Genomic DNA, 21,129 nt, shown 5'->3' on the forward strand with positions numbered 1-21,129 from the left:
TTGGTTGATCACAACAAGCATTTTGAAGACATCACTTCTGGCACATGCACATGCACACCTTCAGTTTCCTGTCAACAGGTGTACAGGAGGAAAATCCATGGGCAAGGAAAGAGAGAACTCCCCCAACACTGTCCTTCGCTTCCAATAAACTTTATTTGAGATATGTTTTCATTTTCATTTGTCTCTTTCATAACAGTTATTGCAAGGTAAGTACAATGTGGGGGATTTCTCTCTTCTCTTGCCCATGGCATCATTGCACAAAGATTTCATAATAACTGTCTTATGGCTGACTGCACCTTTAACTGACTAATATAGAAAATAATCAAATTACTCGTTGGTTACAACCTTGATAGTACATACTGTGCATTTATCCATCAATTATACATTTCCTCTGATTAAATTAGATTTATTGTCAGCAAAAGCAGGTATACAGGTTAAAATCTTCATGCAAATTAGTACTTTAAAGATAGTAGACAAAAGTATTAAGAGTCAAATACTTCTACCATTTTCAATCCTCTCAACGTGCTGTTTAAATCCACAGAGTGTGGCAGCACTGTGGCGATGAGGACCAGTGCTGCCGAGGTCAATCAGAGCCAGAGCAGCGGCGGCGGCAGCAGCAGTGGCCAGTGCTTCTCCAATCCCAGTTACCACACTGTGGCCCAGTGTAACGTTGTCTCGACCATCTCCAGCAACCTGGACGGCACTCTGACGCTAAAGGTATGGTAATTCTCTGTTCACATCAAATTTAATTCCCCTGTAATACTACAGTGTAAAAGACAAAACTGTGCTCTTCCTTTCACAGTCTAGCACCCTGAAAAGCAGAAACGGCTCAGAATGGAGAGCCTACTGCAACCTCAATGATATAGGTCAGTTCTCCTCTCTCGTAACATGTCACACCACACACATCCTGAACTTTTGGACTTTGTAGGATCGTCACTTCAAGGGCAAAGATATGTGTCGTTAGTTCAGTCCTCACATAGCCACCAGCCTGGACACAGCCGCCCTGCTGTGAATGAAGATGAACCAGAGGTTTCTTGTTAGACATAACCTTTGCTCTGATTTTGATAAGATATGCGGGTGGTACAGAGAAAGCAGTGGTGCAGAGGTGAAAAGGGGTCACTGTGAGCTCATTAGTCCTCTTTCACTTCCCCCGGTGGCACATTTCTCTATGATGATGGCTTACACTGGGTCAGATACTGCACTCTTTGGCTTATTATAGAAAATTAAGTGTGATTCAATAATAGCTTAAGTCTCTGATTCAGATACCCCCAAATTACCATTTCTAAGCAGTACAGAAACATTTAATAATATAATATATAATATAATTGGTTTATAATACATTTATGTGTTGAAATACGTATTAATTAATGGGTTTGTCAGTAATTATAACCCCTCCTGGTTGGGAATGGTAATGAATGACAATATGCCAGAGCTTCTCAAAGTTTGTGCCATTTTAGGGAGCCCACATGAGATTGTGGGCTAAACAGGAAAATTCATGAACTTGTCACTGAATAAGTGGCGTTAAACCTTAAATTTCTTAAGAGCAGAATTTACCGGTTTGCAGATAAGGCAGATCACTTTATCTGCCCCCCGAAGTCTGATGCAGTAAAAATTGATTAATTTTTCTTTAAAACTCCTTTTTCATCTCATTTCCACATTCAACAGCCAACTTGGTACCAACTTTAGCTAAACAGCACTAGCACTAATGACAAAACGTAACTCCTGTGACACTAGTTGCCATGAAACCCCCAGCTTTCTACAAGCTCCTAATCTGACAGACGCCTGTCGATGCAGTAGCCCATTAGTATATGAAATGTAGGCTTGAAAGTATTGAAACTGGCTTTAGATGATTAAAATAACACGCATGCATTATATGTCCTGCTCAGGAGCCATACAAAATACCATTGGCCAGTGGGCCACACTTTGAGAACCTATGTCTTCATTGGAGAATTGATTGATAGATTGATAATTGACTCTAAGTCCCAACCTTGGTCAGCTTTCTCCTTTTCCTGTAAAAGCAACATATATGATCACATCTTAAGGTTGCTAATGTTAGCAAAACACGAGATAAGCAGTTTGCTAATGTTAGCAAAATTGTAGGCTAATAGCTAGATAATACTTGATATAGATTAGCCAGCTTATGCTTATAATAGCAATAGAAAACTTGAGATGTGAATATTTTACTGGTGCAACATCTTTTCCAAAATCTGATAGTGTATTTAAGTACAGGAAAACAGGAAAGAGGAAATCTGGCAACTCATTTGCTCAACCAAGTGGTATAAAGATTTCAATTATTCAACTATTTTGATAATCAACTAGTTAGACATCACTTTGGACTTTAAAAAACTGGGACAGACATTTTTCACTATTTTTTGACATTATATAGATGTTGCAGCCCTAGATGACAATAATGATAATCAACATTTGTTGTTGTTGTTATTTGATGGCTGCTAATAAATAAAACAATTGGTAAAGGGGCAAATAAAATTAGGCAAGTGAAAAAAAAACATTGAAGCCTGATCTATGATTCATTATTTGTTATGCTTGGGTTGAAAGTCAAATATCTCTTTTCATTTTGTGTTCAAGCACACAGCAGATCAATCATACTGACATGTTCCTCTCAAAAGAACCGATGTCCTGATGTTCATGCTGATGTTTTGTAGTGAGAGACTGATGTGGCCTTAAACAGGCTGGTTGTCTCTTCTTGTTGTGTTGTTTAGCAAATATCCCTTCATCACCACAGTTGATTATGTAAAGCTTGTAAGCCTTGGAGGGAATGTGGAAACAAGCAGGTGAAGCATTCAGTAACTCCTCACATTCACATTCCCCATACTCCTCTGAAAAGAGACGTACTTCATCGTACGTTAATGAGATGTTTCCCGTCAACCCACACACACACACACACACACACACACACACACACACACACACACACACACACACACACACACAGGGGGAATTCACATGTGATGTTTGACTTTCATGTTTTGACATGTGTTACAGAGGTTCAACAGGGTGAGACACAGACACAGAGGGGCTCCAGAAAAGGTAAATAATTAATTGTGGTAACGGTGTGTATGTGTATGTATGTGTGTGTGTGTGTGTGTGTGTAGACATACTGCATGTGGAATCCTGTTCAGCTTCACCGGCACCAATACTACAAAACCCTTTTTTACGCTCAACGGCCCACGTATCAATTTCCCCATTTGGTTTCTATTCCCCTGTGAGACTGCCTCTTCTCTGACCCAAATCCCATATCCTTATATTCGCTGTGATTTATGTGAAAACTCTCTGCACTTTGGACAAGATCATGGTGGGCTGAGGTTTTGTTCCAACGGTAATTGCTCTCTGTGGCTCAGTGCCCGATACGTCATTTTGTCTCCCACACTGTGCAGTCGGTGGTGAGTGCGAGGGACCCTGGGGTGTGAAGAGTGGTCTAAAGGAGCTTTGCTGCGGTCTCTAATGAGGCCTCTTATCAGACTGATGAGACTGTTATGGATGAGATGAGCCCTCCACGCTCTCCCCTTTGTACTCTGATTACTATATACCACCATTAGTCACCTGTCGGAGACAAAAGAAGTACAACTTCGTCAGAATGGCAACGATTTTCATTGTCATTCTCCAGGCCACGCTCTGATGTCTATTTAAATTTTACTGGTAATATCACAGTTTACACTCTTAGAAAGAAAGGTACTGGCTAGAACCATAAAGGGTTCTTCAGCTTATCCTCATAGGAAAACCCTTTTTTTTTACCCAGAACCCAACATAAAGGTTATATCTAGAACCATCTATGAGAGGTTCTACCCAGAACGTCTCTGCCAATAAGATCCCACCCAGGGGGGTTCTACAGAGAACCTCTTGATATTCCAAGGGTTTAAAAGGGTTTGATCTGGAACACACACGGGGGTTCTACGAAGAACCTTTTTATATTCAAATGGTTTCCTTTAGAAAACAAACAGAAGGTTTTACAAAGAGCCTTTATACATTCCAAGGGTTTTATCTAGAACCCATCCAGGGGGTGCCACTGAGACCCCTTTAATTTTTTGGTACAAAAAACCCTTGACAAACCCTTCTTCAAGAATTTCAACAATCCTTGAGGAACTCTTTGTTCCAAAACAAGGGTTCTTCAGAAGCAAGTGATTTTTAGAACCTCAGACCATCAGGAGGAATCCTTTTGGAACCCTTATTTCTCAGAGTTTAGCATTAATACCGCTCCTATAAGTCAGTGACAGTCTTTTTTTTTTTTGATGTTGAATGTGTCCTTGTCTCACGGCTACTGCAGATTACATCAAGGGCTCCATGTGCAGCAACAGCTCCTGCTCTCTGAATAGTGAGAATCCATACGCCACCATTAGAGACCCTCCAGGGCTGGCCTGCAAGCACACAGAGAGCAGCTACGTGGAGATGAAGTCCCCCTCCCACCGAGAAGTACCCTTTGGGGGCACTGCCACCCTCCTGGGCAGTGCGAGCAGGAATGTCTATGATGTTGGTGAGTGCGTTGTTGCTCTGGTGCGTGGAGCTCAGCAGGGTCCTGCAGCTTATGGCCTCTCTGGTCATATCCCCCGCTGACAGCCTATACAGACTTTGTAAGCCTTGATGAGAGGAAATGTGAGCTGCGTCTCTATTGCATGCACCTGTCCTTCCTCCTTTTTCCTCAGCCTGTGCCTGCTATTCTTAAGCCTCAGTGTTTCTCATCTGCACACAAAATTTACGACATCCCGTTGTCCTGGGGACAATAGAAATAGAATTATGTTTGATGCTTGGTCTTAAATTGAGATCTAGATCTGGATATGTCATACTGATTGTTGTGTGAATTGCGTTTACACCTGTCTAGGATATGAACACAATTCAAGCCAGACTACCTCCAGATGTGGTCACATAAATCTGATCACATTCTGATCACGTAGCATTGCATTAACATGCATTTTTCATTGTCTGGACGTCTGAACATAACCAGATACAGATCATGTTTTAATACCAGGTGTAAATGGGGTGAAATATACTGTTTCTGGGACAACAGAGAAACTTATTATTACACATGAAATTATTCCATAAATGCATCATGGAACATATATATTATCATTTTACTTATTAATAAGAATACCACCGCACCAGATACCATTTTATGAAAAGTGGCTCCTTCAACACAAATAATTTGATAAAAAAAATCTAATGAACTAACACAATGCAGAGTTCAAGGAGTTTGGTCATGCTAGCAGTGGGAAGCTGCAACAACAGTTAATTACATTTAGAAGGTGAGAAATATCTGATGAAAATAAAACATGTTTTTGAAAGCCACTGTAAGAACTGTAATGGCATTGTTAGGTACTTATGTTAGTAATTGGTATTGGCAAGTACCCAAATGTAAGTACTTGTACTTGAAAAATGTGAGGTAGCAGCAGCATGAGCCCTACACTACATGACGCATGCAGTTACACACAGTTATGGTGTTTAAAATAAAATTGTTTATAAGTGTTCAGTATGAGATATGTTCAAATTAGGTGTATGTTTATTTTAATTGCAATACACCAATCAGAAACAGTTTTGCATTTACACCGCAGTTTGCAATGATGCATTTATTGATAAAGCAGAAACAGTAACTCAACCAAGAGTGTAATTTAAATTAACTGCAGGGAACAACTAGCAGAACTAGCATGGTGGACAAGAGTGAGTCAATGAAGTGATGGGATTTACTGAATCAAGGTTATTGAAATGAAAAAAAAAAGAAGTTAAATTTAAGACAATGGTTGTTAAGTTTGGGACAGTTTAGAGTAGAATTCCAGACAGTTGCGGGACACTGAGGAACAAGTTAATTTCGAGTCCTGTTTCTTATGTACCTCTCCTCTACTTTTTCCTTCCTTTTTTCCCCCAAACTATCACAGAGCCAACAGTGAGCGTCCTGCAGGGACCCAACGGAATGGCCACCGGCTTCTCTCAGAGCCCCTATGACCTTCCCCGCAGCAGCCACATCCCCAGCCACTATGACATACTCCCCATGCGCCACAGCCCCACGCACACACCACCACCACCCCCAGAGAGTCCAAGCTCCCTGCTCTAGAGGGCACACCCTCCGCCCGGCTCTGACAGCGTGCCGGCAATCCAGGCAACGTTCAGCCAACTTTCAAACCGACGGCCCTCCCTCTGTCTCCGTGTGTGTTCGATTAGATACTGAGATGTTGAGATGGAGGGACAGCCGCAGCTCCTTTGGACCCTGCTCTCTTTGGCTCCCTCACTCACACGCTTCCTGTGGCCCTGAAAGGAAGGAGGGGGAGAAAAGAGTGTCCCACACACCAGCGACCATTCACCCATTTTATTTTCTTACAGAACTGATCACTCAAACTGCTGCCCAGCCTCTTTATGGACCTCCTGAAGTGGAACGTAATGGTTCCAAACAGCGCTTGGGGCAGAGTACAGGGATTGGGTGGACAGATTATTTACAGGGAGAGAGCTAGCCTCATGCTCATTTTTAGCCCGTGATATAGGTTTACTATTCAAGGGCAGCCAAGTGTTTATAATGACCCCTAAACAGAAGTGATTTCCTCCACAGGAAGGAAGGTATGGCAACCTTGACCATTTTAAAGCAGGCGAAGATTTACTACAGACAGACATCAGAGTTTATGAATTGTCACTGTGTGCTGCAGCTGCAGATCGCAGCACAGCTGACATGAAGTGATGATCCACTCTGTGGTGAAGAAAAGTCAAATACTCAAGAACTCTCTGTTAAACATGGAAACCCAGCTGAGGTTGAACCCAGTCGGATAAAGCATGGATAAATAGTAAAATATTGTAATGGTCCTTTAGTCACGGTTATCCAGGAAAGGTCACAGAATTTATACTAAGGTGATCACTTGTCTGTAACTCCAGAGCTTCTTTTAAAGATGCAATGTGTAAGATATGGCCACAACTGAAGTGTGGACGGAAGGGGGAGAGAGAGTGGGGGCAATGACATGCAGCAAAGGGCTGCAGGCAGGAGTCGAACCCACGGCTGCTGCAGAGGACTTGTAGCCTCAGTAGATGGGGCGCACGCTCCACCAACTGCACCACCGGGCCACCAGCTCTCTGAGCTTGTATACTCTAACGAACAGGGCCACTGCTGCGTGTATGTGCATCACACACTGTGTGTAGGGCATCAAGTGCTGGAAGGAGCACCAAAACAATCTAATTATGGACATGGGAAGTATTACAAAAACCATCAACTGATTATAAAACCGAAACAGTTTTTTGCAGACTTGCAGCAGTGTCTGTGTGTGCAAGAGAGAGAGCGAGCTCAGGACAAGTCAAAAAGAGAGAGCGTACAAATATAGACAGAAGTGTCGAGATCACATCACTTTCTTTGATCACAAAGTCTAACATTTCTTTATAATTCAGTTGTGTATCAGTAAAGTGTATGAACTAGCTACACTGCAGACTGGAGTCTCTGTTAACCGTGACGAACAGAGCGAGAGCTACGTCATATTCTTGTCTCCTCTGTGAAACATCGATGGATGCCCATTTCAGCCAGTGGAACAAAGTAGATCCTGCAAGTCATAATAATGAGGAGATTTCTAGAAATAATGAGTTAGTATCACAAAATAATTACTTAGTTTTGTCAGGACCTATTCTTACTCATATTGTCTGTAATAAACTGTACACCTTCTGAATTCATGTTTCTCCCTTTTGACTAAACCAAGCTTGTTTGTAAAAACACACACAGTTCAAATTCAACAGAAACAAAACAAAATTCACCAAAAACCATCTTGGTTTATCAAAAAACTGATCAAAAATCACCACCTTTGGTTTGGTTGAAATAAATACTTAATCCACTGCCTCTCTAATGCCTGACCTCCGTCTCGCTCCTCTCCACCTCACGTTTCTCCTGTCCCCACCTGCCGTCTTACTCGCTCCTGGAGTCAGACTCCTGTTTGAGCCTCTGTAAGTCAGTATTCCCTGTCATCAGACTGTTCTCTGTCTTGGAGGCTGTGTTTGGTTCCGGTCTGTCTGAGTTCACCAAAAGGCTGCCGAGCCTGGTTCCATTTCCCAAGGTGTAAACGCATACACACTCCTCCAGTGCTCCGAGCTGCAAGTCCAGCCAGACTCAGAGTCACGATACAGACATATCTTACACTTTGCTCCTTTAAGTTGCAGTGTAAATGAGGCCATGTGTATCTGGAGATGCACTGAGGTCACCGGTGTTCATGCATTATTGCATTACTGAGAGATACACACACACACACACAGTACATCTGGACTCTCTTGGATTTTCCCCACACTGATGAAGTAATCAGATTTTGTGTTGTTTTCTATGTGAAAGCATTTTTTTCTTGAAAATGTCATAGTTTACTTTTTTTTTTTAAATATTGGGTGTTAAGAAGGGATTGCTTTGACCTTTTCTGTTTTGTATTTATAAAGCTAATTGCTTTATTTAAGAATTTATATTAGTGATGGTGAATTTTTATCAATGTGACACTAGAATAAAAAAAAAAGATGAGCATGATCAGATAATGGATACCCACTGATGTAGATAACACACAATTTATCTTCTTGTGAGATGATCAGTGTCATTTTGTGAATCGTTTTTGAAGTTATTTAAAATGTTCTTTCTCTCTCTTCTCTCTCTGTCAGATTGTAAATTCAAAGTAAGGTTTCATTTGACAAATTTAAGACCCACAGATATCCCGTGCATTTGGGAACCATATGTAAAAAGTCCAGTTCTAAAATATTTTGTTTATATCAGGCTAATTAACTTATTTATATATTGAAATGAATTTATTCATTCACTATGTGAATTCCATTTCACTCTCTGTAGAAGCAATAACATGTTGACAATCGATGCCCAGACAGCGTTTCATTAGTGCTGGACATTATGCCATCATTGACCAGTGTGGTGACAGTGGATCATATTTTATGTGACTGTTTTTCTTCTGAGGAAGGTTTTTGCTGTCATATCAATGCTGCTTGTTGTTTTGGTACTTAAGTTTCAAATTAAAAGCCTATTCTGCCATCAGAATCCCGTTTCAGTCAGGTTAATACTTCTCATGTTAAGTGTTAGACAGGTCACGCCATCTGTAGCTCTGAATATTTAAATGTCATTACAATTAGTGTTGACGACAAGACTGTTTGAAACAGGATTCTACTCTAACAAAAAAGAAATGTTATTCAAGTCTGTCGCTGAGCGCTTACAATTTATGACCTTCTGTCGTCATTACAAACTGTCAACATGTTGTCAGAGTCTGTTGGTGAGCAAAGTCATGGAAACATTATTTTTGTTAATCATCCTCCATATTCATAAATGGGAACATTTTGTCACAGTGATCTCAAGATAAATAGACTGTTCAGAGAGTTGAAAACTACAAGATTTATACGTCATAGGCTTCAGAGTTCTGCACAACTTGTGATTTGATGGTCAGTGAAATTGTTATGAAGATTTAAAGCACATTTGTGGCCCTTTTATTTCTTGCAACATTTTTATGTATAAATTATGAAGATGATAAATGTGAATATGATGTATTGCATTATATACAACCCAACAGTGTATAAAGTAGTTAAAATGATTTCTACCTTGACCAGCTGCAACATTAAAAAGCTTCAATAACTGTAGCTATAGCTATAATACTTTTATTTTAGGAACATTTTGAATGCAAGACTTTTACTTGTAGTGCAACATTTCTACACAGTGGTATTGCTGCTTTTACCTAAATGATCTGAATACCACTTCCACCACTGCACAGTCAACACCACCGGCAGTGCATTTCTAATCAACAGGCATTTAACCCTGTTTTCTGGTAGAATATGTGGGATTGTTTGTCAATGCACTATTCAAAGTCTGCCCTTCGTCCCCTGCTCAACAAATGCGAGAAGTGAATCAGAAAAATAAAACATTATTTTCTGACTGTTTGACAGCCATTACGTTCTAAAGCACAAATAAACATGCCCACACCTCTGCACAACATTTTGTGTGAATACAGCCGAACTTACCCATCATCCAGTCACTGTGTCCTCAGTCTGCTCTGCCTGCCTGTGTGTGTTTGTATCTGTGTGCACATTGGCTGGGGATGTGTATTAATGTTATTGATATGCATTAATACTGGTAATGTTGATCGTGATTAACATTCTGAAATTCAGCACTTTATTGTAATTTGTGAGGTCAAACTAGAGGCCCTTTTGTTTTAGAGCCTCTCTCTCCCCATTGGGATTCTGTTTGTGTGTCTATACATTGTTTTTTAGTTTCCCTTTAAGACCAAGCTGACAGTATTTTACTGCCCTCTCTGGTTGAATGTTTCAAGCCTTAGTCAGCATCACTACTAGCTGTGGTTGGGGATGGTCTGAAGTGAGATTTGTTGCACCTGCAACCGTACCTAACAGTGATGTCACAGGGTCCTGAAGTACACCTGTACATCACTGCAGTAAGGTGAGAAGTTACACCACGGGAGGTCAGCAAAGACAAGAATTTTAGTGGTGGTTAAGTTCATCTTTAATTTGCCTCTGCAGCTGTCAAACACTTAATGTGATATTTAATCTGTATTTTAAATGTGATTTAGATTGTGCACTGCAAATCTAAAACGATCAACTGCATCGATGAGACATAAAAAAAATCATAGCATTTTTTTATATACACCCTTTCTGTTCAGTCTGTGGCATTTGTGCATAGTGTCATATCTTATGCATGGTTTTGCATAATACACACAGCACTGTGGCTGCAGTTTGCTGCAGTCTTTTCAGGCACTAATTCAACTACTAGCTCATACCACTTATGCAGTAAAAATAGTGTGCTTTCAGTAAGAGCTGCAATGATTAATGATGATTATTAAATTAATTGCCAACTATTTTGATTGATTAATTGGTTTCAGTAATTTTTAAAGAAAGAAAGGTGAAAATTTTCCTGATTCCAGCTTCTTGCATGAATATTTTCCGATTTATTTACCCCTTTATGACAGTCGGCTGAATATATTTGAATGGCAAAACAAGTCAATTGAGGACGTCAGCTTGGGCTTTGGGAAACACTGATCCACATTTATCATCATTTTCTGATATTTAATAGACTAAATAACTAATCGATTAATTGATAAAATAATCAACAGATTTATTGATTATGAAAACAATTGTTAACAGCCGTATTTTTAGTGTGGTGTTAAGCCTGAAACTTTATGATCCATAAAGAGACATGCTAGAATTGTGGCTAATTATTAAGAAAAGTGTCTGTATTGAAATGGGATGACTGTGGGAGAAGTTACAGTGAAGCACTTCTCTGCAGTAGAGGAGTTCTGATTGAAGAACATTTCAGCAGCTCCACGGATGATGGACATGCTGCCCTGCTGACAGCCAACAGGCCTGAGTGATGCCCTACTGAAAGGAAACGCAGTCAGTAAGTCAAGAAGCTAATGGACCAAATACAACTTGGAGTACTTCAGAGAGAGCTGGAAAGAGAGAGAAGCGTGAAAAGACGAGGTCGTGCTGCAGAGAGGTGAGCACTCCAGAGAGATTTTGAATTTGCAGCTTGAATATCCTCTCAGCACAGAAATAATTCATGGACTTTCTCACAGCTCAGAGGGGAGAGAGTTAAAGACAACAACCAAACTGAGACTTTATTTAACTTATTATATACGACAGCTTGCGAGCAGGGCAGACACTGAAAGGTGAAAAGTTTAAACTGTGTGAAAATCAAATGCCTGCCAGCACGACATCCGACTGAAAAGGTGCTGAAGCCACAACTCGTGTTCAAATGCAGGTATGATTACTGCGGCTGGAGAGCTGGTGGGTGCTGTCTTTCAGCTGAGTCACTGTGACAGAAAAAGAAACGTTTTTTGATTTCCTCAGCTTTGACTTGTTGTTCTGCCATTCTGAACCAACATGAATTAGTTTTGAAACAAAGTTTAGTAGCCACTGAGTATGTCATTATAAGCTTGTAGTTCCCTCCTAATGTGCTCCGAGGATTACCAGATTCTCACTGACACATCCACATCTGTCCACAACTGTGCTCCATCATTTCTAATTTGGCAGCCTCAGAGAGAGTTGTTGTTACACATTTACATTTTAGGTGTAAATTAATGCTGCCAGTAGAAACAAAACAAATTCTTGCTCATTTATTCCTATTCTGATTTCACTGTGATGCATTGAGTGGGAACTTTAGTTATACAGAATTTGTTGCATATTTTCCACTTAATTAATTCACTATTTACATACAGTACACTAGTTAAAATTCTATGCAACTGGCAAGTTTTCTGGTGTACAATGGAATATGTGAGTTAGAAAAAGCTCTATTGAGCACATATGAAAAACGTGTGAAGAACAAGGCAAGTCAATTTTATCTATACATTTATTATAGATTTAAAGGTCTAGTGTGTAAGATTTAGGGTGATTAATCGTCAGAACATGGCAGAAATGGAATATAGTATTCATAAGTATGTTTTCATGAATTACCTGAAAATAAGTAAAGCTGTGTTTTTGTTACTTTAGAATGAGCCCTTTATATCTACTGAGGGTGCAGAGCCTCTTTATGAACCTCGCCACACTGAACAACCATGTTTCTACGCAAGGGCATCACTTTGTGTTGCAAAATGGTGGGGACATAAGGGGAAATGGACACCTTAAAAGAACTGTGAAAATACTCTGCATAAAACACAAAACAACACATCTGCAACACAATCAAACAATGCCAGTATCACATCTTTTGTAAAAAGGACCAGTGCATGTCAGTCATCCAAGTGATAGCAATATCTGATATCACTGCCCTAAAATGACAAAACAGAAACACCTGAAGGAATAACAGAGCGTTTAACAGCCTCTATACTTTTCTCCTACACACTTGTTAAAGCTGGCAGCTTCAGTTGGCTGCAATCTACAACCTCACCACTAAATGCCACTAAATCCTACATACTGACCCTTTAATATAAATCAATTTTAATATGTAAACTCAACATGATTTACATTAAAATTCAGAGAGCAATTAGTAAAAATGTGCACAAGATTATAATAAATACAAATGAAGTAAATTCAATATAGCAGAGGCAAACGCACAACATAATTAACATCCACCCTCCCAAAGACAATGAACCCCACATCCACCACACACAGACACTTTTCCTTGTCATATAAGCAGGGAGTATTAAATTACCAAACAAGTATAATCTTAATGAAAGTTCACAGACTGAGAAATGTTTGAATTGTAAAGTACAAAACTTTGCTCATATAAAAGTAACAGATAATACCAAGTTGCAGCACAATGAACAACAAGCAAAAGGAGTACATGTTTGTTTGCTTGGATTCAGCAGTTTATAAACAAGCCCAGACTTTAATGCAAAAATATCCTTTGGTGGGTTCACACAGAATATGTGCAACACAATGAACAAAAAACAACCTGTAAAATGTATTAATTCCAAGAAACTGTCTCTAGGCTGATTATTAAAATGTTGTAAAATATTGCAGAGGCAAAGAAGAACTGCAGGGACTTTCCCCTTACGAATGCAGGCCTCAGGCATAATCCTTTCTGCTGCAGTCAGCCTGTCAGCGATATCTTTCAGCCGGAGCTGTTTTTCACAGAGGCTGCCAGTGGGAAGAGGTTATACCTTTAAATGGTCTGACAGAGCTGCACCTTTGGTTTATTCTCAAGAGGCTGCACCTGGATGCTGACCACACTTTTGCTAGATAACCTGTCACTTTCACTTCAGTGTGACATCCAGAGCCAGGTGGTGGTAGGTTCACTTGAAAAACGAATCAAGCAAAAGACATTTCTAAGATGACTGGCACATGACTACCTCTGTTAAAATTTGTACCGTTCCATCAGGAATTTGATTAGAACTCAGTGTAATAGTGCTTTTATTTAAACATGAACCATTTGACTGCACTCTGTGATGTGGGTAAGTTCATAGCAGAGCTCAGCTGCAGATCTTTATTGTGGTCACGTCCTGCTACAGGAACTGTGAGGATCCATCAGACCAGGGCTGAATCTTTACTTAGCCATTCTTAATGCATAATCAGTATTCATCCCAGTCACACTGATCATTCTCTGTTCCTCTTCTGTGTCTATAAATGCTCCCAAATTAACATAAAAATGCACCTTAACACACTGAACTCCACACAAATAAGCCCTTTAACAAAATAAGTCTGTAACATTTATTATATGCACAAAAGATATTTATCTAAATCAGTCTAATTAGAGAGGCCAGTGCATGGAGGAGGACGCAAGAGTTTTCTTTTTTGTCTGGTGAATGGTAAATGGACTTATTTGATACCAGCTACTGCATGCAGAAGTGCCCTTGTTAAATTCCCATATTTAAAATGAAATGTGTAATATTTCATGACATAGATCAAATGAAGGGTTATTTATACTGCTTGTACTCATCTTGGTATATTCATCATTTGAATTTGAATTCTTAACACACTTTGAAGGCCAGCGTTCATGCAATACCAACCCACATTATGAATTTAGTCCAAATGTAGTCTTGCTGGTAGACTATCATTATCAGGTCGAGCTCGCTTGTACAGGCTGTAGCCCTTAATTACAGCTCAGAGGGCTGCACAGCGGCCACATTATGAAACTCCTCATTAAAATGACGTCCACTAATCCTTAGTCCCTCTGTGAGAGAAATAAAAACTCTCACAAAGAGTTATTGGAAAAGAGAAGTATTTATTTAAACGCTGCTATTCCTCCTATTGGCCAACAGGGGGCAGACAGAGGACCCACACATGTGAGAGTGGGTGAAGCAATCAATGACAGGTAGGTTTTCTTTCTTTCTGATGTTTCCCAGTGAATAAAATTACAGAAATTAAAATTATTGATGGTATACCATGAATATTACAGTTAGCTTGCAGGTTACTTTATATTAATAATTATAATAGGAGGTTCCATGGTGTAATGGTTAGCACTCTGGACTCTGAATCCAGCGATCTGAGTTCAAATCTCGGTGGAACCTGAGTTTTCAGCAACAATAGATCCATCACCGCATACATATAGTGAAGTATTGATGAATGAAGACTTTATAGTAAATGACATCTGTACTGCTGATAAAGTAGAGACACTGTCTAAGCTTTCTACATTGTGGTGACCAAAAGTTAAAAGGGTAGTACTTACTTTATTTCCTTAACTCAGAGGTTATTATTATTATTATCATTATTATTATTTATTAGCCGACCTTCCTTTTATTTTTGCAACTATTTAAATAAAGCCTGAAAAGACAGACCTGGAGGACAGGGGTTCCCAAATAATTTCATGTCCAGAAACCCCACAATAGCTGCACGTTAGACCACCAACCCCCAATTTGAGAGGAAGTAATCTTAAGAAATTACAGAGTATTTTTTTTATTTTTAGGTTTGAAGATAGTCTTCATAGTCAATCAGTGAGTAAACTAAGATCACTATAAATTACAATCAATCAGAGCAGCCAACCCAGTTTCTTCCCTTGTTGTCCCATCTTCAAAAAAGTCAAGTTAATTCAACTTTATTTATAAAGCACATTTCATACAAGCGTAAACTCAATGTGCTTCAATATACATCATACATGACAAACACAAAAAAGTGTGATTAAAGTTAAAATATTTTATTCTTCCTATTGCTTATGACCTACAACCTACATGAGGACCCTTGTTGGTCCTGGGACCCCAGTTTGAAAACCGGTGCTGTAGGACCCTGAAAGTTTGTTTCAAAGGACTCTAAAGCTTGAGGGATGACTTACGTAAACCTGTGATCAGCACGGAAGTGTATTTTAAGGATACTGCTTGATTTTTTATTAAACGGTGACCCTTTGGTGAACCAGTCTTCATGACTCAGTCTTGAGCTTTTTGTGTTTTCTGAAATATAGGATTTTCGTCACCAGGCTGACTGATTTTTAACCAGCCTCAAAACATGCTTCCAGCTTAATGAAGGATTCATTTGAGGAGTTTTTAAAAAAAAAACATGTAAATAGGGTGAGCCCATCAAAATACTCATCCCCATTATAAAATAATTTCATCTAGATTATTCAACAGGAATATTGACTAAATCTGTGTCTACAACAGAATTCATAGTGACCCTACAAATCATAACTAATGACAGGCTGACTCACACCTGTCTCACCTTTGCATGAGACAGACTAATATAAAGTTGTCAGAATGTTTATCTGATTTCAAACCTCCAAATATCCCCGAACATAAAATGTGATCCCCAGTGAATATCCTGAGTGAAAACAGAAGATGCTGTTCCTGTTAAAACTCCTCCGTCTCTCTGTCTGTCACATGTTAGTGAGGAAGGATCAGGTTATTCTCAGGTCTGTCTTCTCGGTCTGTAAATGCTGTTAAATATAACGAGACAAACTACAGTATTTCATCACTTCCTTGTTGCGTTGGCACAAATGACTTTCCCAATGTGTGCGGTGAATGAAATCAAGCAACTGTTCAAATGACCTTTTATTGCTTAAATTTAGTCATTCTCTTTGTAAGTGGTAGTCCATCTTTTTTGGCTGTTGCCATGGATGCTCTGTTCCCTCCTCGTGACAACTGAAGTATTGTACAAGCCTTCATCACAGGCTTCATCTTCATCTCTCTCCTTGTTATTTGATGGAGTGTAACGCCCACAGAAGCTGACTGTGTTGTTTTTGATCTATAGTGCACCAGCTCATATCGAGCTATACAGTGAGATCAAAACATGTTGTGTTGTCAGTGCCATACACTGTAAAATCTAATAAGTTGGGTGTACTCAAATTTATGCAAACTCATTGCTTAAAAAATAAGTAAAAATAACTTGTTTATTTTGAGTCCACAATACTTAGACTAACACGTTTATTGTGAGTGCACAATACTTTAATTAATTAAATTGTGAATGCACACTAGTTACACTAACTTGTTTACTTGAGTGTGCAAAACTCATATCAGCACTTTAGACACAAAGACAAAAAAGACACTCTTTGTTGACGGTACTGGCCAGATAACTACCTACACAAGATAATACTGTAAACTGAACACCCTTCACCCCTAACCCCCACCCAGTTTCTCGTCAGATCCACACCAATGTAGTCGCTGACTGTTTTTTCTTGCTTTGAACTTAGAATGGCGACTTCGCAAAAGGGTGAGGAATTTACATAAAGTGTTCACAGTCCTGGGTTTTACATTTTTATCCTTGTTACACATGTTGCAGCAGTGTGACCACATGTTGCTGGTTGATTGGTTGTCAGGATGAACAACAGACAGGGGCGTGGACTTCATTAATTAAAATTAAATTATCCCTGGACAGTTCATATTATTAAACATTACTATAAATATACCCAAATTAGCCAGAAGGCTAGTTTTTATTGACCAGATGTAAAGTTAGCAGCCTAAAATCAATATGAAAATTAAGAAAGAAGTAAATTAATTAAAGAAATCTGCCTGATAATCTGGGACAGGTCACATGTCAAACTTAATATCAGCAACTTTACAGAGGCATTATGAAGAAATGAAAAGAAAAGACAACTGGATAAGAAAATGTTTATAATTCACAGAAATTTCAAGGAACTCATTAACTGAAAATGAATAAAACATCAGTACATTTCTTCATAAAGAATTTAAATAACGCAAACATCACATATCTGAGTTTCTTAATATATTTTTTAAATTTTAGTAATGTTGTATTCTCCTTTATTTCTTTATTTTATTTCTTTATCATTCTGTTGTATTATTTTATTCTTTATTATTCTTTTTCGCTGGTAAATCTTTTATTACTTTTATAAAAGATCTTTTTATTACTTAAGTACAAGAGTAATGTACTTAGTTACATTAAGTAATGTTTGTTTAAGTGAACCCAACTCAAGTACACTGGGTTTGGCAGCTTTTTCGACCTCAAAGTACAAGTAACTATTTAAAATGAGTGTTAATAACAAGTTGATAAAAACTGAGTTAGGTGAACTCAGTACTTGTAATTAAACAGACATACCAGTTACTGGTTCTGGACACAGCCTTATGCTTTTCCCCCATGTTTTACCACCACCATAGGTTCTCCTACACAGTTGGAGGGGGAGGGTGAAGCTAGGTGTTTGCAATTTGCAAGCTCACTGCTAGATGCCACCAAGGCTGCAGTCACACAGGCGAGACTTTTGTGTCTGTGCTTCATGTCAGACTCAACTTTGGATAACTGGGTGGAGTCACAGCCTCAATCAATAGAAAAGACAGATGTGTGTCATTCGCCCTTTAAGAGATCCGTTATTAACCTGCTTCAAATGTAAGTGATGGGAAACAAAACTCATCATTTAGTGCAGAAATGTATTCAGAGTTGTATGTGAAGGTAATATGAGGCCTCAGCAGTCTGAGTTAGACAAACCAAGTGAGAATCTTAAAGTTTAAGTCTTTTTAGAACAAAATTCCCTCTTTATGCAACTTTCCCTCCAGTGCAGCTCAGCAAAGAACTGTCTGGGGAAACACAAAGAGGGGAACAAAACAAAGACTCAGCTAAACTTTTGGATGTATTTTTGCACAGCATGTGAAATGTGGATTTTATTCCCCACCACTTACATTGGAAGCGCATCAGCAGGGAACTTTGTACGTGCCAGCAAGAACAAAACGAATGGCAACAGCAAGCAAAACTTGTTGGAAACCTGTCATTTGAAGGCATAGTCAGTAGGCGATTTGAAGGGGGATGAGGTGGGATTTCACAGAGAGTGCAGGGGCAGAGAGATAGTTGAATATATGACTCATTGATCCTTTATCTGACTGAGGTTTGTGCAAGTTAGAATCTATGGCCCCGACCATGGCTCTGACATATCAGCAGCCTGTGCTGTCTATTAAGTAATCCATGGTGCTGTCCATGGTGCTGAAGTAGCAGATGGGTTTGTAATAGCACATTTTTCTCTTCTATCAGCTTCAGTTTGGTTCAGTAATCAATTCTAAAATATTTTGTTATGTGGTGGGTGAACGATTGCTTAAAAATGAGTCTTATCATTCCTCCCATCCCCCTTATTAAAAATTGAGAAAACTGTCTAATAGTCATAGCCAGCTACAGAAAGACACCTTCAAAACAGGTCAACATCAAATGTGACTTTTAGTTGCAAATGATTTGCTATGTTAGGTCACAAAATATTTACTCAGTGATCTTGACATCATGGGAGAGAATAAAACTATATTAAACATGAGTGCTGTCAGCTAATGTAGATATCAAATCACCAAACTGCTCCGTGAGCCTTCTTGAGTGCATTTATTTATTTATCCAGACAGCACTACCTATCATGGTAGATTTGGAAACTTCTTCTGAACTGCTGTTTGTAGTTTAGGCAAAATTGAACTTGTTACACCTCACAAACCCTTCAGCAGTTCCATCTTTAAAAATCTGTGTTGTGTGGACAAGTTCTGTTAAAGTCCAAAGAAGTTTCTGGTTAAGACCCGAAGGTGTTCATAGATATCAAAAAATGTCAAGTTGCAGGTTGGATCACAAAGAAAAGTATTTAAAAGTATGAATAAGGTGTTAACATAATGCTATAACCATAAAAGTCATCTTAAAATATCACATTTGATGTGCTGGGGCGAAAAGATACAGAATATGTGTGATGTAAGTGTGGGAAAAATCTTAATTTGTAGCTCTGTGAAGGCATAATTTGAACTTGTGGGGCCTTGAGCCGTTTTTCAAGTTTGCACTGTCATGGTAGATTTGGAGGCCTATGATGAAACCACCCACAAAATTTAATGTCAGAGTAAGTGCGATGTCAAGACATTTCAGTAAAGTCTTACTATAATAATAAAGTTAAAAACACTAAATTGAATTGAAAGGGACTTCTCATCATCTATAATTCAGGTTAAGTAATAAATGTCAAATTCATAAAACAAAACAAAAAACATTTTCCAGACAAACAGTTTTCAGCCCTTTTATAATGACAAGGTTTCCTTAAAACGGCAGAGAATCTACAAATTGCTTTAAACTTCAGATCCTGGACCTGTCCACACTGAACCTACACACCTTGTCTCACTTTCTGTGCACACCTGCACATCTGAAATGCAGGCGACATCTCTGAGTGGTGAGAAAGCCTTAAAGGAAAGCAGCTGATGTTATATCCTGGACTGGAGACAGGAGCTTTCAATCTGCGTATGATTCAATCTCATGGACACAAAAGAAAACCCAGACAGCGTCTGTTGCTGTGAAATCAGCTTGGAGTATTCAAGTCGTCATTCAGACTCTCCTTGTAATTTCCTGGACTCATATTTTTCTTTTCTTTTTAGCAACCAGAGCTTCTCGGGCTCAAATGGAACAAAGATAAATATGCAAAGTATGATGGGATCATTCATAAATTTACTTCCTTTTGCATCCTGTTCTCCCTCATTTATTTTGATATCTCACTTTCCAACCTTTTACATCTCTCTTAAGGGAATAAGATGTCTAAAATTTTTTGACATAGTGACTTCATGACATATTGTACCACAAAATACAGCATCAACAATGACACAGCAAAATGTGTGAAGGCAGAATACATCTAAGCAGCCTGCGATCTTCCGGTATTCAAATATGGTCATTTGTAAAATTTCAACAAACCTGTATGTCTTTGGTATCACCACACAAGGGCAGCAGAGGGCAACACAATAGGCCATGTTGTCTCTGGCCACAAGTGCTGCCATCACCCACTGCCGCTTCTCTGAGCCTTCTCAGGCTTTCCAGCCGCGAGGCGTTCTAACCTCTGCAGCAGTCTGAGATAAACAAATACACTTATCAGTTGTTGTCCTGCATATCCTGCACTGATATACACTTCACTTCAGTTTAACTATAAAAATGCAGCTGACAGTGGGCTGATTAAGAAAAACTACAACAATATTATGATTGTTGTGTCTCTCAGACTGAAATGTTTGTATAAAAATGTTTAATTACAGTATACCATTGTTTTGGCAGAGAGCTATTGCTAATTTTCTCATAAGTGTGGGAGGTCACATTAAATAATTAAGTATACACAATTTTGTGATTTTCAAGTTTTATACTGTCCTTTTTTTACATTTAACATAAAAATCTGATAGTATGAGTTTTCGACTGGCAAACACTGCGGTCATGTCCTTTCTATTTCTTGGGAATTTGGCTGCTTTAGAAATCAGGACACATTCACATTTTACAATTAAAAAGTAACATGTTATTTTATTAGATATTTTATTGGCTGACTGCAGTATTATTTGTACTAACTATATTTGAATTTTACTACTTTAATGCCGTCAAAAAGACACGCATTTTACCATAAATATA

General features: G+C 38.9%; 1 protein-coding gene and 1 non-coding gene across 2 annotated transcripts in view; both read left to right on the plus strand.

Annotated features, from left to right (window-relative positions):
• The window catches only part of megf11 (multiple EGF-like-domains 11), a 100,239-nt gene extending 93,360 nt beyond the window's left edge, over positions 1-6,879 (plus strand). The window contains exons 22-26 of the mRNA XM_084734246.1: positions 542-717; positions 803-866; positions 3,004-3,048; positions 4,283-4,489; positions 5,883-6,879. Of these exons, the coding sequence (XP_084590372.1) occupies positions 542-717; positions 803-866; positions 3,004-3,048; positions 4,283-4,489; positions 5,883-6,058 (668 nt within the window). The 3' untranslated portion in view covers positions 6,059-6,879. The remainder of the gene's footprint in view (positions 1-541; positions 718-802; positions 867-3,003; positions 3,049-4,282; positions 4,490-5,882) is intronic.
• A 7,937-nt stretch (positions 6,880-14,816) lies between these two features.
• trnaq-cug (transfer RNA glutamine (anticodon CUG)) lies at positions 14,817-14,888 on the plus strand. Its single transcript has one exon. It is a non-coding gene; the product is annotated as a tRNA-Gln (tRNA).
• The last annotated feature ends 6,241 nt before the right edge of the window (positions 14,889-21,129 follow it).

Source organism: Lutjanus erythropterus, chromosome 13 (genome assembly GCF_056507025.1).
Source record: "Lutjanus erythropterus isolate fLutEry1 chromosome 13, fLutEry1.hap2, whole genome shotgun sequence".
Classification (NCBI taxonomy): domain Eukaryota; kingdom Metazoa; phylum Chordata; class Actinopteri; order Lutjaniformes; family Lutjanidae; genus Lutjanus; species Lutjanus erythropterus.